This window comes from Artemia sp. Qi Xiang Cuo, chromosome 8, assembly GCF_049724085.1.
Source record: "Artemia sp. Qi Xiang Cuo chromosome 8, ASM4972408v1, whole genome shotgun sequence".
In the NCBI taxonomy this organism is placed as follows: domain Eukaryota; kingdom Metazoa; phylum Arthropoda; class Branchiopoda; order Anostraca; family Artemiidae; genus Artemia; species Artemia sp. Qi Xiang Cuo.
The window spans coordinates 69,151,812-69,171,852 of NC_142801.1; the positions used below are offsets into that span (position 1 = coordinate 69,151,812).

The 20,041-nt window shown below is 34.1% G+C and overlaps 1 protein-coding gene across 3 annotated transcripts in view; it reads right to left on the bottom strand.

Annotated features, from left to right (window-relative positions):
• Pcmt (Protein-L-isoaspartate (D-aspartate) O-methyltransferase) overlaps positions 1–17,253 on the bottom strand; it is a 76,619-nt gene extending 59,366 nt beyond the window's left edge. For 2 of the 3 annotated variants that reach the window (XM_089093716.1, XM_089093719.1), the window contains exon 1: positions 17,188–17,253. In XM_089093716.1, the coding sequence (XP_088949842.1) occupies position 17,188 (1 nt within the window). In that variant the 5' untranslated portion in view covers positions 17,189–17,253. Of the gene's footprint in view, positions 1–17,127 lie in introns of all 3 variants that reach the window. The other variant, XM_089093717.1, reaches the window with a different exon arrangement.
• Between the last annotated feature and the right edge of the window lie 2,788 nt (positions 17,254–20,041).

The following is a 20,041-nucleotide window of genomic DNA, read 5'->3' on the forward strand; positions in this document are numbered from 1 at the left end:
TTGATTGGATGTGTCTGGGGGATTGATGGGCATGGGGGGGCTAGTTGCCCTCCAATCACTTTCGAACATTAAAAACGGCACTAGATTTTTGAATTTCAAATCGAATGAGCCTTTTTTGAAGTTTCTACGACAACCCCTTCTGTAAAAATCTTATATGCCCCCAGGGCATAACTTAAAACCCTTGCCCTGAGGGTTGTGGGGGATTGTCCTCCTCAAAAACATGTTTTCTATCTGAAAATCAACTACGCTGAACAAAAAGGCTATCTCAAAATTTTGATTGGATGTGTTTGGGGGAATGCTGGGCGTGGGGGGGATAGTTGCCCTCCAATCACTTTCGACTATTAAAAAGGGCACTAGCCCTTTGAATTTCCAATCGAATGAGCCTTTTTTGTAGTTTCTATGACAACTATCCCTTTGAATTTCCAATCGAATGAGCCTTTATTGAAATTTCTACGACAACACCTTCTACAAAAACCTTATATGCCCCCAGGGCATAACTTAAAACCCTTGCCCTGAGGGTTGTGGGGGAGTGTCCTCCTCTAAAATATATTTTCTATCTGGAAATCAACAACGCTGAACAAAATGGCTATCTACAAATTTTGATTGGATGTGTTTAGGGAAATGATGGGCGTCGGGGGGACTAGTTGCACTCCAATCACTTTCGACTATTAAAAAGGGCACTAGCCCTTTAATTTCCAATCGAATGAGCCTGTTTTGAAGTTTCTACGACAACGCCTTCTATAAAAACCTTATATGCCCCCAGGGCTTAACTTAAAACCCTTGCCCTGAGGGTTGTGGGGGAGTGTCCTCCTCAAATACACATTTCATATCTGCAAATCAACTGCGCTGAACAAAATGGCTATCTGGAAATTTTTTTTGGATGTGTTTGGGGGAATGATGGGCATGGGGGACTAGTTGCCCTCCAATCATTTTCGAATATTAAACAGGGCACTAGAACTCTCGATTTCAAATCGAATGAGTCCCTTTTGAAGTTTCTACGACGACCCCTTCCATATAAAGTGCCTCTGGGAGAAAAAAATAATAATAATAATAAAACGTTGGAGCCGTATGGCCTTTACTATAGGCAACGCTACAGCGTTGCCTCTGATGCCCTGGGGGCATATAAGGTTTTTATAGAAGGCGTTGTCGTAGAAACTTCAGAAAGGCTCATTCGATTGGAAATTCAAAGGGATAGTGCCCTTTATAATAGTAGAAAGTGATTGGACGGCAAATAGCCCCCCCCCCCGCCCATCATTCCCCCAAATGCGACCCAGAAGGCGGTGTCGTAGAAACTTCAAAAAAGGCTCATTCGATTGGAAATTCAAAGGACTAGTGCCCTTTTTAATAGTCAAAAGTGAGTTGAGGGCAACTAACAACCCTCTCACGCCCACATTTTCCCCAAACATATCCAATCAAAATTTTGAGAGAGCCATTTTATTAAAAGTAGTTTTAAGTTCTGGAAATTAGGTCTTTGAGGATGACAACTCCCCCACAGCCCCCAGGGCAAGAGTTGTAAGTTATGCACTGGGGGCATATAAGGTTTTGTATAGACAACATTGTCGTATATACTTCACAGAGGGCTCATTTGATTGGAAATTGAAAGTTCTAGTTCACTTTTTAAGCGTCAAAAGATACTGGAGGGTAACCAACTCCCCCCCCCCTAAACTCTATTTTCTCAAATGCATCCAATAAAAATTTTAAGATAGCTATTTTGTTAAAAATAGTTCAAAGAACATATAACAAAAATTCCGGTGTTGACACAGCCCACCAGGGCCCGGGGGCAGACGTTGTAAGTTATGCCCCAGGGGCATATATGGGTCTTATAAAAGCGATGCTCGCATTAACTTCAAAGAGGGATCATTTGATTGGAAATTGAAAGTTCTAGTTCACTTTTTAAGAGTCAAAAGAGATTGGAGGGCACCTAGCCTCCCCCCTTTCCACGCCCTTTTTTCCTCAAACCCATCCGATAAGAACTTTGAGATATTTTTTTTAAATAGTTCAAAGACCATATAACGAAAACTCAGGGGTCAACACAGCCCCCCAGGGCCCGAGGGTAGGTGTTGTAAGTTATGCCCTTGGGGAATATATAGTTCTTATTGAACGGATGCTCGTAAAAAATTCAGAGATGGATCATTTGATTGGAAATTGAAAGCTCTAGTTCAGTTTCTTCGAGTCAAAAGATATTGGAGGGAACTAGCCCCCCACGCCCCTTTTGCCCAAATTCATCCAATAAAAATTTTGAGATAAGAATTATGTTAAAAATTTCTCAAAAGTCAGATAACAAAAACGCAGGAGTCGTTACAACCCCCCAGGGCCCGGGGGCATGCGTTGTAAGTTAGGCCCTGGGGCATATATAGTTTGTATGAAAGGGATGCTCGTATAAACTTCAGAGAGGGCTCATTTGATTGGATATTGAAAATTCGAGCTCACCTTTTGATAGTCAAAAGAGATCCAAGGGCAGCTATCCACTAACCCATCTGATGAAAATTTTGAGATAGACATCTTGTTAAAAATAGTTCAAATGTCGGGTAAGAAAAAATCCGGTGTCAATAGAACCCCCCAGGGCACAGGGGAATTAGTTCTAAGTTACGCCCTAAGGGTATGTATGGTTCTTATGAAAGGGATGCTTCTATAAACTTCATAGAGGGCTCATTTGATTGGAAATTGAAAGTTCTATTTCACTTTTTAAGAGTCAAGAGAGTTAAACTAGCCCCTCCCCCCACGCTCTTTTTCCCCAAACCCGGCCCCGACAAAGTTTGAGATAGCCAGTGTTTTGAAAATTGTTCAAAAATTAGATAACGAAAACAAACCCCAGAGCCCGCGGGATAGGCATTGTAAGTGTTGTTCCTGGGGCGTACATGGTTCTTATATAAGGGATGCTCATATAAACTTCAGAGGGGGCTCATTTGATTGGAAATTGAAAGTTCTACTTCAATTTTTAAGAGTCAAAAGATATCCGAGTGCAACTAGCCCCCCCCCCCCCACACACACACACACGCACCCTTTTTGTCCCCAAGCCCATACGATAAAATTTTTATAACAGCCATTTCATTAAAGATAGTTCAAAGGCCAGATAAGAAAAATTCCTGTGTCGACAGAACCCGCCAGGGCCCGGGGGCAGGCGTTATGAGTAATACTCTAGGGGCATATATAGTTCTTATGGAAGGGATGCTCGTATAAACTTCGAAGAGGGCTCATGTGATTTTAAATTGAAAGTTCTTGTTCACTGCTTAAGAGTCAAAATAGATCGGAGGGCAACTAGCCCCCCCCCTCCTCCACGCCCTAAATGCCTCAGATAAAATTTTTGAGATAGACATTTTGTTAAAATAGTTCAAAGTTCTAATAACAAAAACCCTGGTGTCGATACAGCCCCCCCCCCCCCCCAGGGCCCGCGGATAGGCGTTGTAAGTCATGCTCTGGGGGCATATATGGTTGTTATGGAAGGGAAGCTCGTATAAAATTCCTAGAGGACTCATTTGATTGGAAATTGAAAGTTGTAATTCACTTTTTAGGAGTCAAAAGTGATTGGAGGGCAGCTAGCCTCCCCTCACACTCCATTTATTTTTTTCCCAGAGGCACTTCATCTAGAAGGGGTCGTCGTATAAACTTCAAAGCGGACTCATTCGATTGGAAATCGAGAGTACTAGTGCCAGAAAAAGAGTAGCCCTTTTTAAGAGTCAAAAGTGATCAGAGGGCAACTTGCCCCACAAGCCCTTTTCCCCCAAATACATCTGATAAAAAATTTGAGGTAGCCATTTTGTTAAAAATAGTTGAAAGATCATATAATAAAAACACCTTTACGTATAGTCATTTCGTTAAAAATAGTTCAGAGATCAGATAAGAAAAAATCCTGTGTCAACACAACCCCCCCCCCCCGGGCCGAGGAAGGCGTAATAAATATTGCTCTGGGGGCATATATGTTTCTTATGGAAGGTATGCTCGTATAAACTTCAGAGAGGGTTCATTTGAATGAAAATTAAAAGTTGTAGTTCATTTTCTCAGAGTGAAAAATATCAGAGGGCAACTAGCCCCTCCCGTCCTCAACGCCTTTTGGCGTATCGGATGGATAAACCCATCCGATAAAAATTTCAGGTGACCATTTTGTTAAAAAAAAAGTTCAACCATTAGATATTAAAACTCCAGGGTCGACACAACCACCCAGGGCTCAGGGATAGGAGTTGTAAGTTATACTCTAGGAATATATATGGTACTTATATAAGGGATACTCGTATTAACTTCAGAGGGCTCATTTGATTGAAAATAGAAAGATCTAGTTCACTTTTAAAGAGTCAAAAGAGACCGAAGCTTAATCTAGTCCCCCCCCCCCCCGCCCATTTTCCCCAAACCTATCCGATAAAAATTTTGAGATAGACATTTTGCTAAAAATAGTTCAAACATTAGATATTAAAAACTCCGAGGTTGACACAAACCCATTTTTTCACTTTGATATTGCTACTTTGATATCAGTTTTGATACTTTGATAAATTTTTTTTTTTTAAGGTTTGACTTTGAAATAAGGAATTTTTAAAAACTTGAAATTTTGTGCAATCAAAAACGAACAAAAATTAATTAAAAAAAAACTTTCCGAAATATTTTCAAAGAAAAGTAAAGGCCATTTTAAAATTGAGATAAGAATATAAAAATAACTTTTAAAATTAAAACTCAAAACGACCAGCAATTACTATTAAAGAATAAATGAAACCCAAAACGAACAGAAATTAAATAAGCAATCATAGCAAAAACATACAACAAGTAATAATATAAATGAATAAATAGATCTTAAAGCGAGTAATGCTTAGATTGTATATGAATATCAAGCTTAAAATGAAAAAGACTATTTTCCTATTGAAGTATAAATGAAACTTATAACGAACAGAAATTAAATAAACAATCAATGCAAACAAACATACAATAGCTATTAATGTAAATTAATAAATAAATCTTAAAACGAGTGAAACTTAAATTGACTATGCATATCAAGCTTGAAACAAACAAAAATCACCACAAACAAGAGTTTGGGTATGACCTCCTTCTCTCAAAGTAAAAGTCTGAAACCTACTGTGTCATTGGTGCTTTACTGAAAACTATATGTGTCTTGAACAGTATTGGAAAGTATAAACAACATCAAATTGAATATTTGATGTATAATGATAATAATTGTTGAAAGACCCATCAGATCAAGAATTTGTTTCATTGTAATTTTATTTTTATTTTCAATACTGTAAGAACTGGAAAAGAAAATATTTGTAATATAATCCGTTTTCAGTTAAGCACCAATGACGCAGTAGGCTTTTGGTTTTTATTTACAGTTAGGAAAGGAGGCAGTATCCAAACACTTGTCTTTAGGGAAACTATATTCGTGTTTAACAACTTTAAAAAGAGCTAATAAATTAAACTGAATATTTTATGTATAATGATATTAATTGCTGGAAGCTCATCAGTTCAAAATTTTACTATAATTTCAATGTTTATTTTCAATATTAAGTACAAAAGAAAACATTTGTCACAAAATTGGTTTTCAGTAAAGCTCCAATGACGCAGTAGGTTTTAGACTTTTACAGTGAGAGAAGGAGGTCATACCCAAACCCTTGTTTGTAGTGATTTTTGTTTGTTTCAAGCTTGATTTGCATATTCAATTTAAGTTTCACTCGTTTTAAGATTTACTTAATAATCTAAATTAATATCTATTATATGTTTGTTTGCATTGATAGTTTATTTAATTTCTGTTCATTATAAGTTTCATTTATACTTCAATAGGGAAATATGTTTTTTCATTTTAAGGTTGATATTCATACTCAATCTAAGCATTACTCACTTTAAGATCTATTTATTCATTTATATTATTACTTGTAGTATGTTTTTGCTATGATTGCTTATTTAATTTCTGTTCGTTTTGGGTTTCATTTATTCTTTAATAGTAATTTCTGGTCGTTTTGAGTTTGAATTTTAAAAGGTATTTTTATCTTCTGAGTTTAAGTTTAAAATTGCCTTTACTTTTCTTTGAAAAACTTATTTCTCCGAGTTATTTTTAATTAATTTTTGTTCGTTTTTGATTGCAAAAAAATTCAAGTTTTTAATTAATTTTATACAAAGACGGTTTTTTTTTACTGAATCTACCTGTTATTTGACAATAACAATCATACAGTATCATCTCTGGGATGATTTTGTTGGATTTTTGGCTTTCATAAATATGGATTTCATGAACCAAACAGTTGGGGTGAGAAAGAGGAATAAGTGTGTTTATCATTAATATTTAATTTTATACAACCAGCAGTTAATTGTTTTTATAAAAATATATTAAACCTGTAAGTATATCAAACATATAGGTCTCTACCCCGGTAAGTCTCCGATAAATCCCGGCACCCCGGGAGTCATTGGTAATTCTTTGGCTAGTGTCCTCGTGAGCATGGCGGCCCTTCATATATAAAGGAACCTTAATTTTCGGCTCTGAGCCCTAAATTTAAACTGCATAAAACGCATGGGCTTAGTTTTTTTTTTCTAGAGGAGAGGGGAGCAACTTGCTAGCTATTGGGAGCAATTAATCATTATTTTAGAACTAAGCTTTACACTTGCTTTTTATATTGGTTTTTAACAAGGATAAGTTATTGGAGGGGCACTGTCCCCCTTATTTATCCTTTGCTACATATACGGAAGACGCTCAGCTACACTATATTACATTTTAGTATGTTTTAGGTTTTATAGTGATATGTTTTATTTTTAAGCTTAATGATGATTTCATTTTTAATATGTGTATGTTTGGTATGTTTTAGTTTTTAAAGTGATATGTTTTATTTTTAAGCTTAATGATGATTTAATTTTTAATATGTGTATGTTTGGTATGTTTTAGGTTTTATAGTGATATGTTTTATTTTTAAGCTTAATGATGATTTCATTATTAATATGTGTATGTTTGGTATGTTTTAGGTTTTATAGTGATGTTTTATTTTTAAGATTAATGATGATTTCATTTTTAATATGTGCATGTTTTAGGTTTATAGTGATATGTTTTATTTTTAAGCTTAATGATGATTTCATTTTTAATATGTGTATGTTTGGTATGTTTTAGGTTTTATAGTGATATGTTTTATTTTTAAGCTTAAGGATGATTTCATTTTTTAATATGTATGTTTGGTATGTTTTAGGTTTTATAGTGATATGCTTTATTTTTAAGCTTAATGATGATTTCATTTTTAATATGTGTATGTTTGGTATGTTTTAGGTTTTATAGGGATATATTTTATTTTTAAGCTTAATCATGATTTCATTTTTAATATGTGTATGTTTGGTATGTTTTAGGTTCAATAGTGATGTTTTATTTTTAAGCTTAATGATGATTTCATTTTTAATATGTTTTGTATGTTTGTAATCATAAATTATTTCCAAGTTAAGTTTTTTTTCCAGATGAAGGAATCAGTTTGACTAGCTCCTTTATATCCAAGATTGATAAACCTTCCTTAGGGGTAACATGGCGATGAAAGTCCTCTTATTTTCCGGAAATGGCCGAGAGTTTTAGTCAGGGTACAGCACATACCTTAACCTACCTCCTGGTATAAGTGATCTATTCTTTTCAAGTCCTCTCTATCAGTCCTGTTCCTAATTTCCTAGATCCTCCCAGGATAATCATTAAAAAGTTAACAGTTGGTTAGAAAAAATTCAACGTTTATGTACAAAACAGCCTTTCATTTATCAAGGAGGCACAATAGTACTTCCAAAAGAATAAAAAATTGGCAATCCAAAGCAATTTTGCTTTATGGTAGTCGGCAAGACTTGGATGTATTTTTAAGGCAAAGATATAATTTTGAAGAAAAACCTACGTTTTTTGTCGAAAACGTTTCTCTGAATTTGACCAACCAACCTCCACCCCGTCCTCCATAAAAAATTAGTCTTATTGTGCATAAAATTTATAGATTAACATCTGGTAGGATTTAGGAACTTGTCTTCGAAATTCGTGGCGGAAATTTGATATATAAATTTACTGTAAAGTTTCTCTGTAAAACCTTAAGCGCTGAATTTTCTAATAATAAAAAAAACACACAATTTACCTGTTGGTTGTATCAAAAGCGCCAAAAAAAATATATTTGAAAGCAACTAGCTATTTGCCTAAAATGCATAAAATACGCCATTTTTCTTCATTTATCTATAAATATAGATTTTTTTGAAGCCGTTGTAGCCGAGTGGTTAGCAAACTAGATTTGAAATCCTTTGTCCGTGAGGACAGGGGGTTTGAGTCCTTGGGTCGCTATTTGGTTTGAAATCGGGGTAAGTAGCATTACTCTCTAAGCTCAGCCAGAGTCAACCCGGCTCTAAAATGGCTACAAGGAGAAATCTTGGGAAGGTAAACAGGAGGAGTGTGTGAAAGCACAGGATGGGTGCCTCCCCCTCAATTCCACTTCCTGGCTGAAGGGCCATGAAGTGGAGATCAGCGCCGTCGGTAGGGACTGTAAAAGTCCAGTGTCATACTCTTTACCTTTAGCATTTCGAAATTCAAGACTCATATTTTAAAAACTGAAGTTTCCTGGCATATTCTAAAGAAAAGAATTAATCTACTGAAAATACTTTTGAAAACAATCCGAAAAAAAAAACATTAACTAAACAAGAATAAAAAAGGCTTAACCCGAATATTAAACTTTAAAACTGGAAAAATTAACAAGAAGCGCTGGAGGAGGGCTACCAACCTTCAAACCAAATGATGTCTAAAACGCCTGTGTTCCGGTCTTTGCTAAAAAGACCGCCACTTCCGAAACCAAACATCTACAACTACCTTTGAATAGGACTGCTAGTTTTCAGCAGTTGGTTTTTTAATTCCTGTCTCCATTTGGCGCTTTACAAAGAGAATGCCAAATGAATCATCAAGTTGGAAACAGTGTTCTCCTGTGCTTTGTCAAAAAGTGGGTTTTTCGCATTTTTATTGGTTTATGTACTTTCCGTTTTGTCTGTAAAACGCTGAAGGAAAACAGTTGGAATGTGGCACCATACACATGAATGTGGCACTAGCACTGTACTGTGCTGCTACATTTGAAAATGATCTTGTCAGATAGTTTAATATCGCTTGAAAACAGAACAAGTAAACAATGAACACCACTGAAATTCCACACAAATTTCAGTTAAATTTTGAGACTAAGATTTTTTTGGGTTGATGATTTCTCAATTTTGATTTTCCAGTTTCGATATTTTTTTAGAATTGAGATTTTGAATTGAATTTTAAAATTTTTCTTTTGAGATTTTCAGTTAAATTTTGAGATTTTTATTTTAAATTTGATATTTTGATATTAGAGACTGTCAAATTGTGGATGCTTAAGCTGCATGATGTAAAGTCTCTGTCAGCACCTGTTGAGAAACGGGAACCGTTCAAAGGTGGCATACATCTTTTGGAAGGTAGCTTCCTATAAAAAGAAAAACTGGACACAGCAGCCTTAGATATCAGGATTTAAGAGGGAAGGCAGCAACATGGGTCTTGTTGTTTTTATGTTTTAAAGATGAATCTCCTGGTAAAACCTCATCCTCTTTTAGGAAAGGAAGTTTACAAAAATTGATGAATTAATAAATTTCAATCAAATGAAATAGACAGGAAGAAAAAATAATTACCCAAATTAAAGGGGGTCATTACCCTATTTTTGTCCTATTTTCTTTTGTGTCGCGTCTTGTGACACTGAAGAAGTCAATAAATGGTGTTATGTTTTAAACAAACCTATTTTTTTAATCAAAATCTAGTATATTCATTTCGAAATTTGTTACAAGTGTTTTTGGAGAACTCAGCTCAGCCTATTTAAAAACCCTGACCTGATTTCTTTATTAGCTCAGGTTTGGGGATAGCCTCTTGCATAAATTTAAAGTTACTAAGATACAAGTTTCATTCTGTCTCCTCTTCTTCAAAAGAGTAGAGAAATATTTCTAATTTCATTTTAGATAAATTTAAATTTTATAATTTGTAAACATTGTTGTGCTTGCTAAGTTTTTTGCCTTGAAGCATTACATTCAATTTCTTTGGCTTGCGAGCAAGAAACTGCAAGACTAATTGTAATGCTCTTTTTCGGCTGTACGCATTATAAGTGGAAGGATTGTAATATAATATTTCTGGGATGGTGCTGGACTTGCAATCCTATTTTCTTTAGGGTGGGGCTCAAGTCCTGGTGTCGCCAGTCCTTTTGCTTTAGGTGGGGGCCAGTGGTGTTACTCTGTTAGCTCAGTCACAGCTAGTCTGTTGAGCTTAAAGTTGTTGTTTAGTGTATGAGCTCCTTGCTGATTATGGCTATTAGCTTGTATATTTTGGTTTAGCTTATTAAGCAGTTAGCCCCGAAGGGAAGAACGGTTATATCAGTTGGAAACAAATTGGGTATGCAAGCACTAGAACGAATTGATAAATTGATTGATGGACAAATTGTTCGCCAGTCACTTATGGACGTTATGTATGTGGCTCTCACTGACGAGGATTCACAATACACAAAGTGGTAAGCCTCCATGTGAGTATTCAACTAACCTTGCACTTTAGTAAGCTTAATATAGATAACTCATATCAATTCTTAATATAGATAACAGTGATCAATTCTACTACCAAGTGGTTGCAGATCGTTTTCTACTCTGTCCTATCTGGAGTGAAGAGTTTGACAACAGGGATTCATTCTTTAATTACTCTATGCGGTATGGCAGTCCTGGGGAGGACTTTTCTATTAATGACTGGCCTATATTTTTAAAGCTAACGAATATTTTTAAAGATTAAATTATCTTCCTCATCAGTGAGACAGATGTTTTAATGGACATAATATACTAAAAATGATGCAAGAAGCTACCAAAAAAGTTACAAAACTAACTACAAAGTTTTAACTTGGTCAGGAGCATCCAACAGCTAGATGGACATTATACTTAGATATTCCTAAGCAATATGCATTTGACTATAAATATGGGTCCAGAAATGGACAACAAGCACCAGTAGCCACTGGGCTGATGGTGGCTTCCTTACCCAGGCGTGACTTTCTCCAATTTTCCCCATTTGTAGTAAAGCCTTGTAGTAAGATTCTTGTAAGCCTTGTAGTAATTTGTAGTAAGATTCTTGATACTCAGAACCGGCACTAGCAAGGAAAGACCTTTCTCCTTCCTTGGATTACTTCTCAAGGACCTTTTTTTGCATCACAACCAGCTCTTTATGTCTCCAGGGAGACCCCAAGTAATAGTTTTGGAAGTCATTATTGGCTTCAATATATTTGATATTGGCAGTATATGTTGCAAAATACCATTTCTGCTTGGCAACCGGGGGCACTAAAATTGATCACAGCCACCACAAGGCCAGGCGACAGGACCATTGCCCATCCCTATAAAAAAAAATACTCAGCAACTGAAGCTTTGACAACTATCTTGCTGATTTGGGCTGGTCAGCCATCCTGTACCTTGTAGCTGGATGATTGCTGAAATCAGCAGGTCTTTATTTGCACCTACTACTTACAGAGGCACCAGAGAAGGTTGTCACCACTTTTCCCAAATACAAGTTGGCCAGAGCTAGCTTATAATTCCAGCAGATGTAAAGTTTCATTCCTGGGTCAACTTTATTAGTTCCAAGGTTTTTATACTCTAATTCTTGAGTTAATAAGTTGCTTATGGTGTTCATTTATTTCCAGATACCCAAAGTACAAATTTATAAATTTTCTAAACATCTTCTTGTCTTCAATACTGAAGAAAAAAAGCAGCAGAATTAAAAACTTGTCTTTGTGTTTGATGAGAACGTCTTGTTTCATCTGTTGATGGATTGGCTTTAATTCTAACAGAATGAGTTTATATATCAAAAGATTTCCAAAGTGTATTTCCTCTCCTCCTCCTTCCCTGAGAGATACTTAACGTATCTCTGTGTTTGCATTTCAGATTTAGGGACCTCTTGGTTTTTATCACAAGCCCTTTCATCTCTGGACTTGAAACTACAATCTGAGGACCTGACAATTCTAAATCAATACATATTTATAACCAGTCAGGTTGAATATGCAAATGCATTGCTAACATGGGTGTCCAGTGCAAAATCAAAACCACTCGCATCATTTTCACTGAATTAACTGTATTCACCTGTTGTCCTTCAATAAGATTTGCTTGATTTTGCAAACAGATTTGTAGCCTACAGTTTTTACTGGTCAGGTAGGTAGTATAACAGTTTTTTCCTCCTTGATAATTAATGACCCTGGGTAGAATTGTTGTCTGTAGCAACATTGAAAGTTTTCTTCATCCATGAGGTTTAAGCTGACTTCAAGTTTGTCCTGAACTTCTGTGGTAACGTGGTTCTTATGGTATTTAAGTGATATAGTGGTAGATGCCTTTATTCTCCCTTTATATGGGAGATAAACTATGGCCCTAAGGTAATTAAACTTTGGTAGCGTACCTTAGGCTATGACCAAACTAATGAGGCATACCAGCTGGGTATTTTCGAGGGACTAAATGTAGATTGAAGAGAAGTTGGCTATAACACAATACTTTTATTCAGTAAAAATATACTGATACAAGGTTTGATAACATATATATATATATATATATATATATATATATATATATATATATATATATATATATATATATATATATATATATATATATATATATATATATATATATATATATATATATATATACACACATATATATATACACATATATATATATACACATATATATATATATACACATATAGATCCACATATATATATATATATATATATATATATATATATATATATATATATATATATATATATATATATATATATATATACACATATATATATATATATATATATATATATATATATATATATATATATATATATATATATATATATATATATATATATATATTCTACTGAGACAGGTTGTCCCAAGTAGACCACAAGTCTCAGAAAACTATAATAATATATAATAAGATACTTAGACACTTACAATAATTCAACAATATTCCAAGGTATTTCTAAATAAACAGACCAGAGGTCAGTCCAGCATGAAGTTAGTATCAGTCTACCCCTTCCCATAAAATGTATCTTTTATACGTTTTTATCAAACACACCTTCCTGGACCCAACCAACGCAATAGCTAGGAAGTGGTGATTTCTCAATTTCCCATTAAGCAGAAACTTGGCAGTATATGTTCCTTATCTTAATAAAAAGTGGTATTTCAAAACTTTGTATTGGCGTCTTAATATACTTTTACTAAATTCCAAATTGACTTAATTAGAAGGCTTCACCACACTTCTTCAACCATGTAAGAGGAATTCAGAAAAGGTTGTTGCCTATTGCTTTGTCTGCCAACATTCCTGAAGATCAAATAAACTTTTCTTTGTAAACAATTGGAATATCCATGACATATTTTCTCCTTGAAGTTCACATTCTTGGAACTAGGCTATTGGCAGATGTCCAACATCAATGACAAATTACCTTCTTTTGTCTTTGTTTCCTTTTCATTTTCCAATTTTATGGAACTAATGTTCACCTATGTACAATAAAGATAATTTTTTATGTTTCAAAATAGTTTTTCAGATATAATCTAATCAACTTGGTATATTTAACTACTCCAATAATTTGGAAAAAACTATAATATATTAAGTAACTTTAAAACTGTTGCTTATTTTAAGTGTCAAGTTTGCTCTTTATATTGAGCATGCATTTTTTTTAATTAATACATGCTTGTTTTCAACATAGGGAACTCAAGAAAAGTAGGGGTCCATTCTATGGTATGTTTCTGGGCACCTGGCTGACACACTTTATTTCAAACAGTAGACTGTATGAAAAGTGTGGTCCAATCCTACTATCTAGGGCTATAATGAGAGAAAGTTTGACACAGCTAGGGCCCATTCTGCAGGTGAAGGATGACAGATTGCCAAAAATTGTCCTTTTTTGCCAATTGTTAAGGGGTAAATGGAAAGCAAGTCATCCTTAGTTGGGGTGGGAAGATGTCATAAAGAAAGGTTTATGGGAAATGGAAACTTCCTGGGAGAGTGTAAAGAGGGAGGCCTTGAGCTGCATTTTCAGGCTCAGTGGGTTCAAACAAGGGTTATTGTTGTCTAGTTTCTAGTAATTTATCTAGTTTCAGCTGGTGTGAAGTTTCAACCCTATATTTTCCTTGAGAACCCACTTTGTGAAAATGCTTGCTGCACTAGACAAGAACAACCTGTGTTCAAAGATGGGTGGTTCATAGCTCAGCAGGTTCAAACACAGGTTGTTCTCATCTACTACATCAAGCATTTTCACAAAGTGGGTTCTCAAGGAAAACACAGGGTTGAAACTTTGAACCTGTTGACACTAGATGAAAAACTAGAAACTTGAGACTAGACAAGAACAACCCATATTCAAACCTGCTGAGCCTGAAAACATGGCTTTGAAAAGATTGGGAGGGAGGAGGAGCATGAGTAGCTGTGTATGATCCTTAGGGCAATATGGGACCATCAAGGAGGGAGGATGCATGTCAAAAAAGTGACTACAATATTTGGAAATTATAAGAGATAAAATTGGATAAATACTGAATAGTCTAATTCACATAAATGACCTACAAATAGAGTAGACAAATGTATTTTATATGAATTGTGAAAGTAGATAATTTTGGAGACAACATTGCCTTTCCATGGCAATAAATAAAAGTTCAAATAGGAATAAAATCCTTTTAATAGACATTGTTTCACAAACAGTGATAGAAATTCACAAAAATACCAGGTAATTTGTTCATTCAGAATTATGAGAGCATTAAAAAAGCATCAAATAATGTTTTCACTTTCATCCTAGGTAAATTATGTGGCCCACTGCAAATTTACCATGAACTTTACCCCCCCCCCCCTCCACCCTTCTAATGTGCAAATATATAACCTGAGTTGGAATATACCCTGAATTGTCAACAGCAAAGTTTTGAATCACAAAATTCAGCACTATTTTTGTTGACAATATTTGAAAAACTTGAAACAGTAGGAAAATGGTTTATATTTGAGTTGTCTAATAAATGAGGTTTGAATTGTTATAAATAAGTGTTTTTGTAATATATTACTCTAGAACAACTTACTTATAAACTAGTGATACGTTTTTAACCATTTTTTAATAACTTAACTAATGTTGATAACTTCTTTGTGTGGTTACAAAAATGAAGTAACTTTGGGGCCCCTCTAAGGGCTCAAGGTGTAGTTAGCAGTAAATTTTTCTTTGTTCCTGTTATTGACTTATGAACAAAGTAAACATACTACTTGATGCCTTTTTTATGCTCTTTCCATATATAATAATCATTTTTGTCAGAAATGAATTTTACCCCCACCCTTATATATACAAATTCAGGGCATATATTATATACCCTGAATATACCTCAGGGTATACATTATATACCCCCCCCTCCCCACCCCTCTAATGTGGAAATATATAACCTGAATTGGAATATACCTTGAATAGTCAACAGCAAAGTTTTGAATCACAAAATTCAGCACTATTTTTGTTGACAGTATTTGAAAAAATTGAAACAGTAAGAAAATGGTTTATATTTGAGGTGCCTAATAAATGAGGTTTGAATTGTTATAAATAAGTGTTTTTGTAATATATTACTCTAGAACAACTTACTTATAAACTAGTGATATGTTTTTAACCACTTTTTAGTAACTTAACTAGTGTTGATAATGGTGAAAATTTAGAATTGTGGCCCCTGATAAGGAGACATGTTAAGAAAACAATTCTTACTTTAAAACATGTATAATGATCCTAGTTGATATATTATCCAATGGGAGAACTTTCATCATCAATTCTTTCCTCTTGTTTCCTTCTTTTTCCAACTTAAAAGAAAAAAATTACAATATTTTCCATGCTGTGAACACAATGCATAAATCTTTTGAAATTGCTGCTATAAAAATTGTTTATTACAGATAGCATTCATCCTGGTCATTGTTAATTCTGTTTTTTTTTAATGATAGATAAAGCAGTGGTGAAAATACAAAATATTGCTATAAATATATATAAATATGCTATAAATTTTGCCCCCACCCGCTGATGTATAAAAATATACCCTGATTTGGATATATTTAGGGGTTGTGATACTGTTCATTTGGTTATATTTAGGTTCAGAATGCAATTTTAGTTATGTATATGTATATTTATAGCAATATTTTGTATTTTTGCCACTGCTTTATCTATCATTAAAAAAAAAACAGAATTAGCAATGACCAGGACAAATGCTATTTATAATAAACATTTTTTATAGCAAAAATTTCAAAAGATGTACACATTGCAACGAAGAGCATGGCAAAATTGTAATTTTTTTCTTTCAAGTTGGAAAAGGAAGGGAAAAAGAGAAAAGACTTGATGATAAAGGTTCTCCCATTGGATAATATGAGAACTAGGATCATTATACATATTTTAAAGTAAGAATTGTTTTCTTAACATGTCTCCATATCAGGGGCCACAATTCTAAACTTATACAGTTGATAACTTCTTTGTGTGGTTACAAAAATGAAGTACCTTTGGGGCCCCTTTAAGGGGCCCCAAAGTAAACTTTTCTTTGTTCCTATTATTGACTTATGAACAAAGTAAACATACCACTTGATGCCTTTTTTATGCTCTTTCCATATATAATAATCATTTTAGTCAGAAATGAATTTTACCCGAACCCTTATATATATAAATTCAGGGTATATATTTGCACATTAGGGGGGGGGGCGTGTTGGAAAGTTTAAACTTACCTCTTATTTACATCATAAATAAAATTTACAAACATCCCCCACCCCTAATGTGCAAATATATACTCTAAATTGGTATATATAGGGTTGGGGGTAAAATTGATTTTTAACAAAAATGATTATTATATTGGGAGAGCATTAAAAAGGCATCAAGTGGTATGTTTACTATATTTGTAATTCAATAATATGAACAACAAAAAAATTACCTATTTAGCACCAGAAGCTATTATTGAATTATGAAAGAGCATACAAACAACATCAAATGATGTTACTTTCATCTTAGATAAATTAGAGTGCCATTAAAAATTTACCAACATTTTTTGCTGCACTATTGGCTTGGAAGTATTTAACATATTTCGTGACTATATTATAGGTTAAGCTTACCCCAAAGAATAGTAATGGGAACTAACAAAACTAAGTTACCCTAGTTGCACAGTAGGTAACTTACTAAGGTAATGTTAACTTACTTATAAGTTACCATTACTCTTTGAACTAGCCTACAATACCAAAATTTTTGCTGCAATTACTCTATTTTCTGCAATTAATCTCTATTGTCTGTTTTTCCTTTATTTTCTTACAAAACACATGTCTTACAATTTGAAATATTTGCCTTTTAACACATGAACAAATAATGTATTACGGTAATTACTTGGCTAAAAAAAAAAAAAAAAAAAAAAAAAAAAAAAAAAAAAAACCTGTCTTCCTACTTTGTAACCGAAATAAATGAGCACTTGAACAGGGGCTAGGCCTTACTCATCCATCCAGTTCCCTAGGACAAAACAGTATATCCAATCCAATAATCCGAAAATGAAGTCCAAAATAGAGCAAAACCAACACCAATAAGTATAGGTCAATGTTCCAAAACCAAGCTATAGCACCTTAAACCTACAAAAACATTATATTCCCCAGGTGATCACCACATACCGGGGCTCATCAGATGAAAATTCATTACCTAAATGGGTTTCGGCGCTTAAATTTCATTACCCAGGCGAAATGAGCGCTCCATGCCATAATCTGGCATAGCCCTATGTAGTGACACCTATGGAATAACTATAAACAAAATCCAAAATACCCCAAAAATATAAAATATACCCAAAAAAAAAATTTATCCAAGCATCCTTAACCAACCTTCATTTAACACTGAGAGCCAAACCTTCAACCAATTTAACTCCAAATAATTGCATAGTTCTAGCCATCCCCCGGGACATTTTCACTTTCACTCAAATTCTAAGAATTAAATTCCAAATACCATACGTTAATCTTTACCTACATGTGTCGCAACCAACCCTAAACTACCGGGAAGAGAAACCATATTCCTCCGACAGGTTATCGCAAAATATCGTTCAAGATATCTTGATAACTTTTATTATACTTATGTAAAAGTTGATTGTACTGAAAACAAAGCCTTTTAAACTACCAAGCAAGTTTATTTGCGGAAAAACCTCTTACGATTAGCTTATTGCTAAGTATCTTAAACCTGTTTTTAAAATCGATGTAATTAGTACAAATTCTTGCATATCTAAAACGTTGAGAAAACTAGGATGAATATATTACATTCGAATATATATTACTTTTAGGAAATCGAAAATTAACTATTTCAAAATTAAAACCGTCTGTTTTGTTATATATTTTAGAAATTAGTGTATTATTAGGTGCAACATTAATATCTAAATCTAGAAAATGGTCATAATTGCTATTCCGATTACTGGATTCCAGCTTTAACTCTGGTGGATATATTTTCCTTGAAATCTCTAAAAAATCTTAACAATTTATCACCAGAAGGTCATCTAAATATCTTTTATTATTTGAGAGTAAATATTTTATGTTACTTGGATTCTTTTTAACAATCATATAATCATATTCTAAATAATTTAAAAACAGGTCCGCTATAACTGGACTGGCATTACCCCCCATAGGAATTCAATACTCTGATTATATAGATTACCATTAAATTTTATAAAAGTATTAAATAGAACAAATTCTAGTAGATCAAAAATCATATCTAAGCTATACCATCTTGAACTAGTGGTACTATTAAAATAATTAGTCCATCTCGCCTTCTTATTATACGTATCCATTTTTAAAAAAAGGCAAATTAGACAAAAGAAAAGCTTTCTTAATAGTCTTTTTTTAAATTTATAAATGCTAAATTAATGGGTAAATTTGTATGTAATGTAGTGAAATCAAACGAGTCCATTCTTTTGGCTGAAACTAAAGCCAGAGAATCTATAACTTGCAGCAAAGTATTAACGCTCCAATATGGATTAAACTTAGAAAATTTTTTTAATTCCCAAGCAATATGCCTTAAATTTATTTTTAATTTCTCCTAAAATACACGACAGGTCAGTAGCCGCAACTCTTGTCAGGCATCTTGCTGCACCCGCAATGAAGCGTGGTTTCGGGGGATTTTTATGAAATTTTGCCGTCCAATATAAAAACGGACAAATTTTTTCATTATCATTGACCTTAATATTAATTTTTTTTTAAAAAGTGTATCCTCTATTCCATTCAATAGACTATTATTAACATCTTGAACCTTTTTATATGTATTTGTTGTACTAAGCTCCTTTGTTAAAACATCACATCCCTTTCTATATTTATCTTATTTTGTCCCCAGGGCATAACTTACAACCCTTGCCCCAAGGGCTGTGGGGAGGAGGGGGGCTTGTCCCTCAAAGACACAATTTTCGGTCCTTTTAATTATGTTGAGCAAAATGGCTGTCTCAAAATTTTGATTGGATGTGTTTGGAAAAATGGTGGGAGTGGGAGGGGGGTTAGTTGCCCTCCAGTCACTTTAGACAATTAAAAGGGCACTGGCCATTTCAATATCCAATCCAATGAGCTGTTTTCTAAGTTTCTACGACAACAAATGGCCTTCTCAAAATTTCTATCAGATGTATTTCAAGAAATACGAAGTGTGAGAGGGGGGAGGTATCTACCCTCTGATCACTCTGAATCTTTAAAAGTTCACTAAAACTTCTGACTACGAATCCAATAAGCCCCCTCCGAAGTTTATACGATCTACTGTTCTATATATACCTTATATGCCCCCAGGGCATAACTTACAACTCTTGCCCTGAGGGCTGTGGGGGTACTTCCTCAAAGACAGAATTAACGGACCTTTCAATTACTTTGAACAAAATGGCTATCTCAAAATTTTGAATGGATGTCTTTGGGGGAATGGTGGGCGTTGGAGGGGGGTTAACTGCCCTCCAATCACTTTCGAATATTAAAAAGGGCACTTGTCCTTAAAAATTTCCAGTCGAATGAACTGTTTTCAAAGTTTTGTACGACAACAAATGGCCATCTCAAAATTTCTATCAGATGCATTTCAGAAAAATACAAGGTGTGGGATATATACCCTCCGATCACTCTGAATCT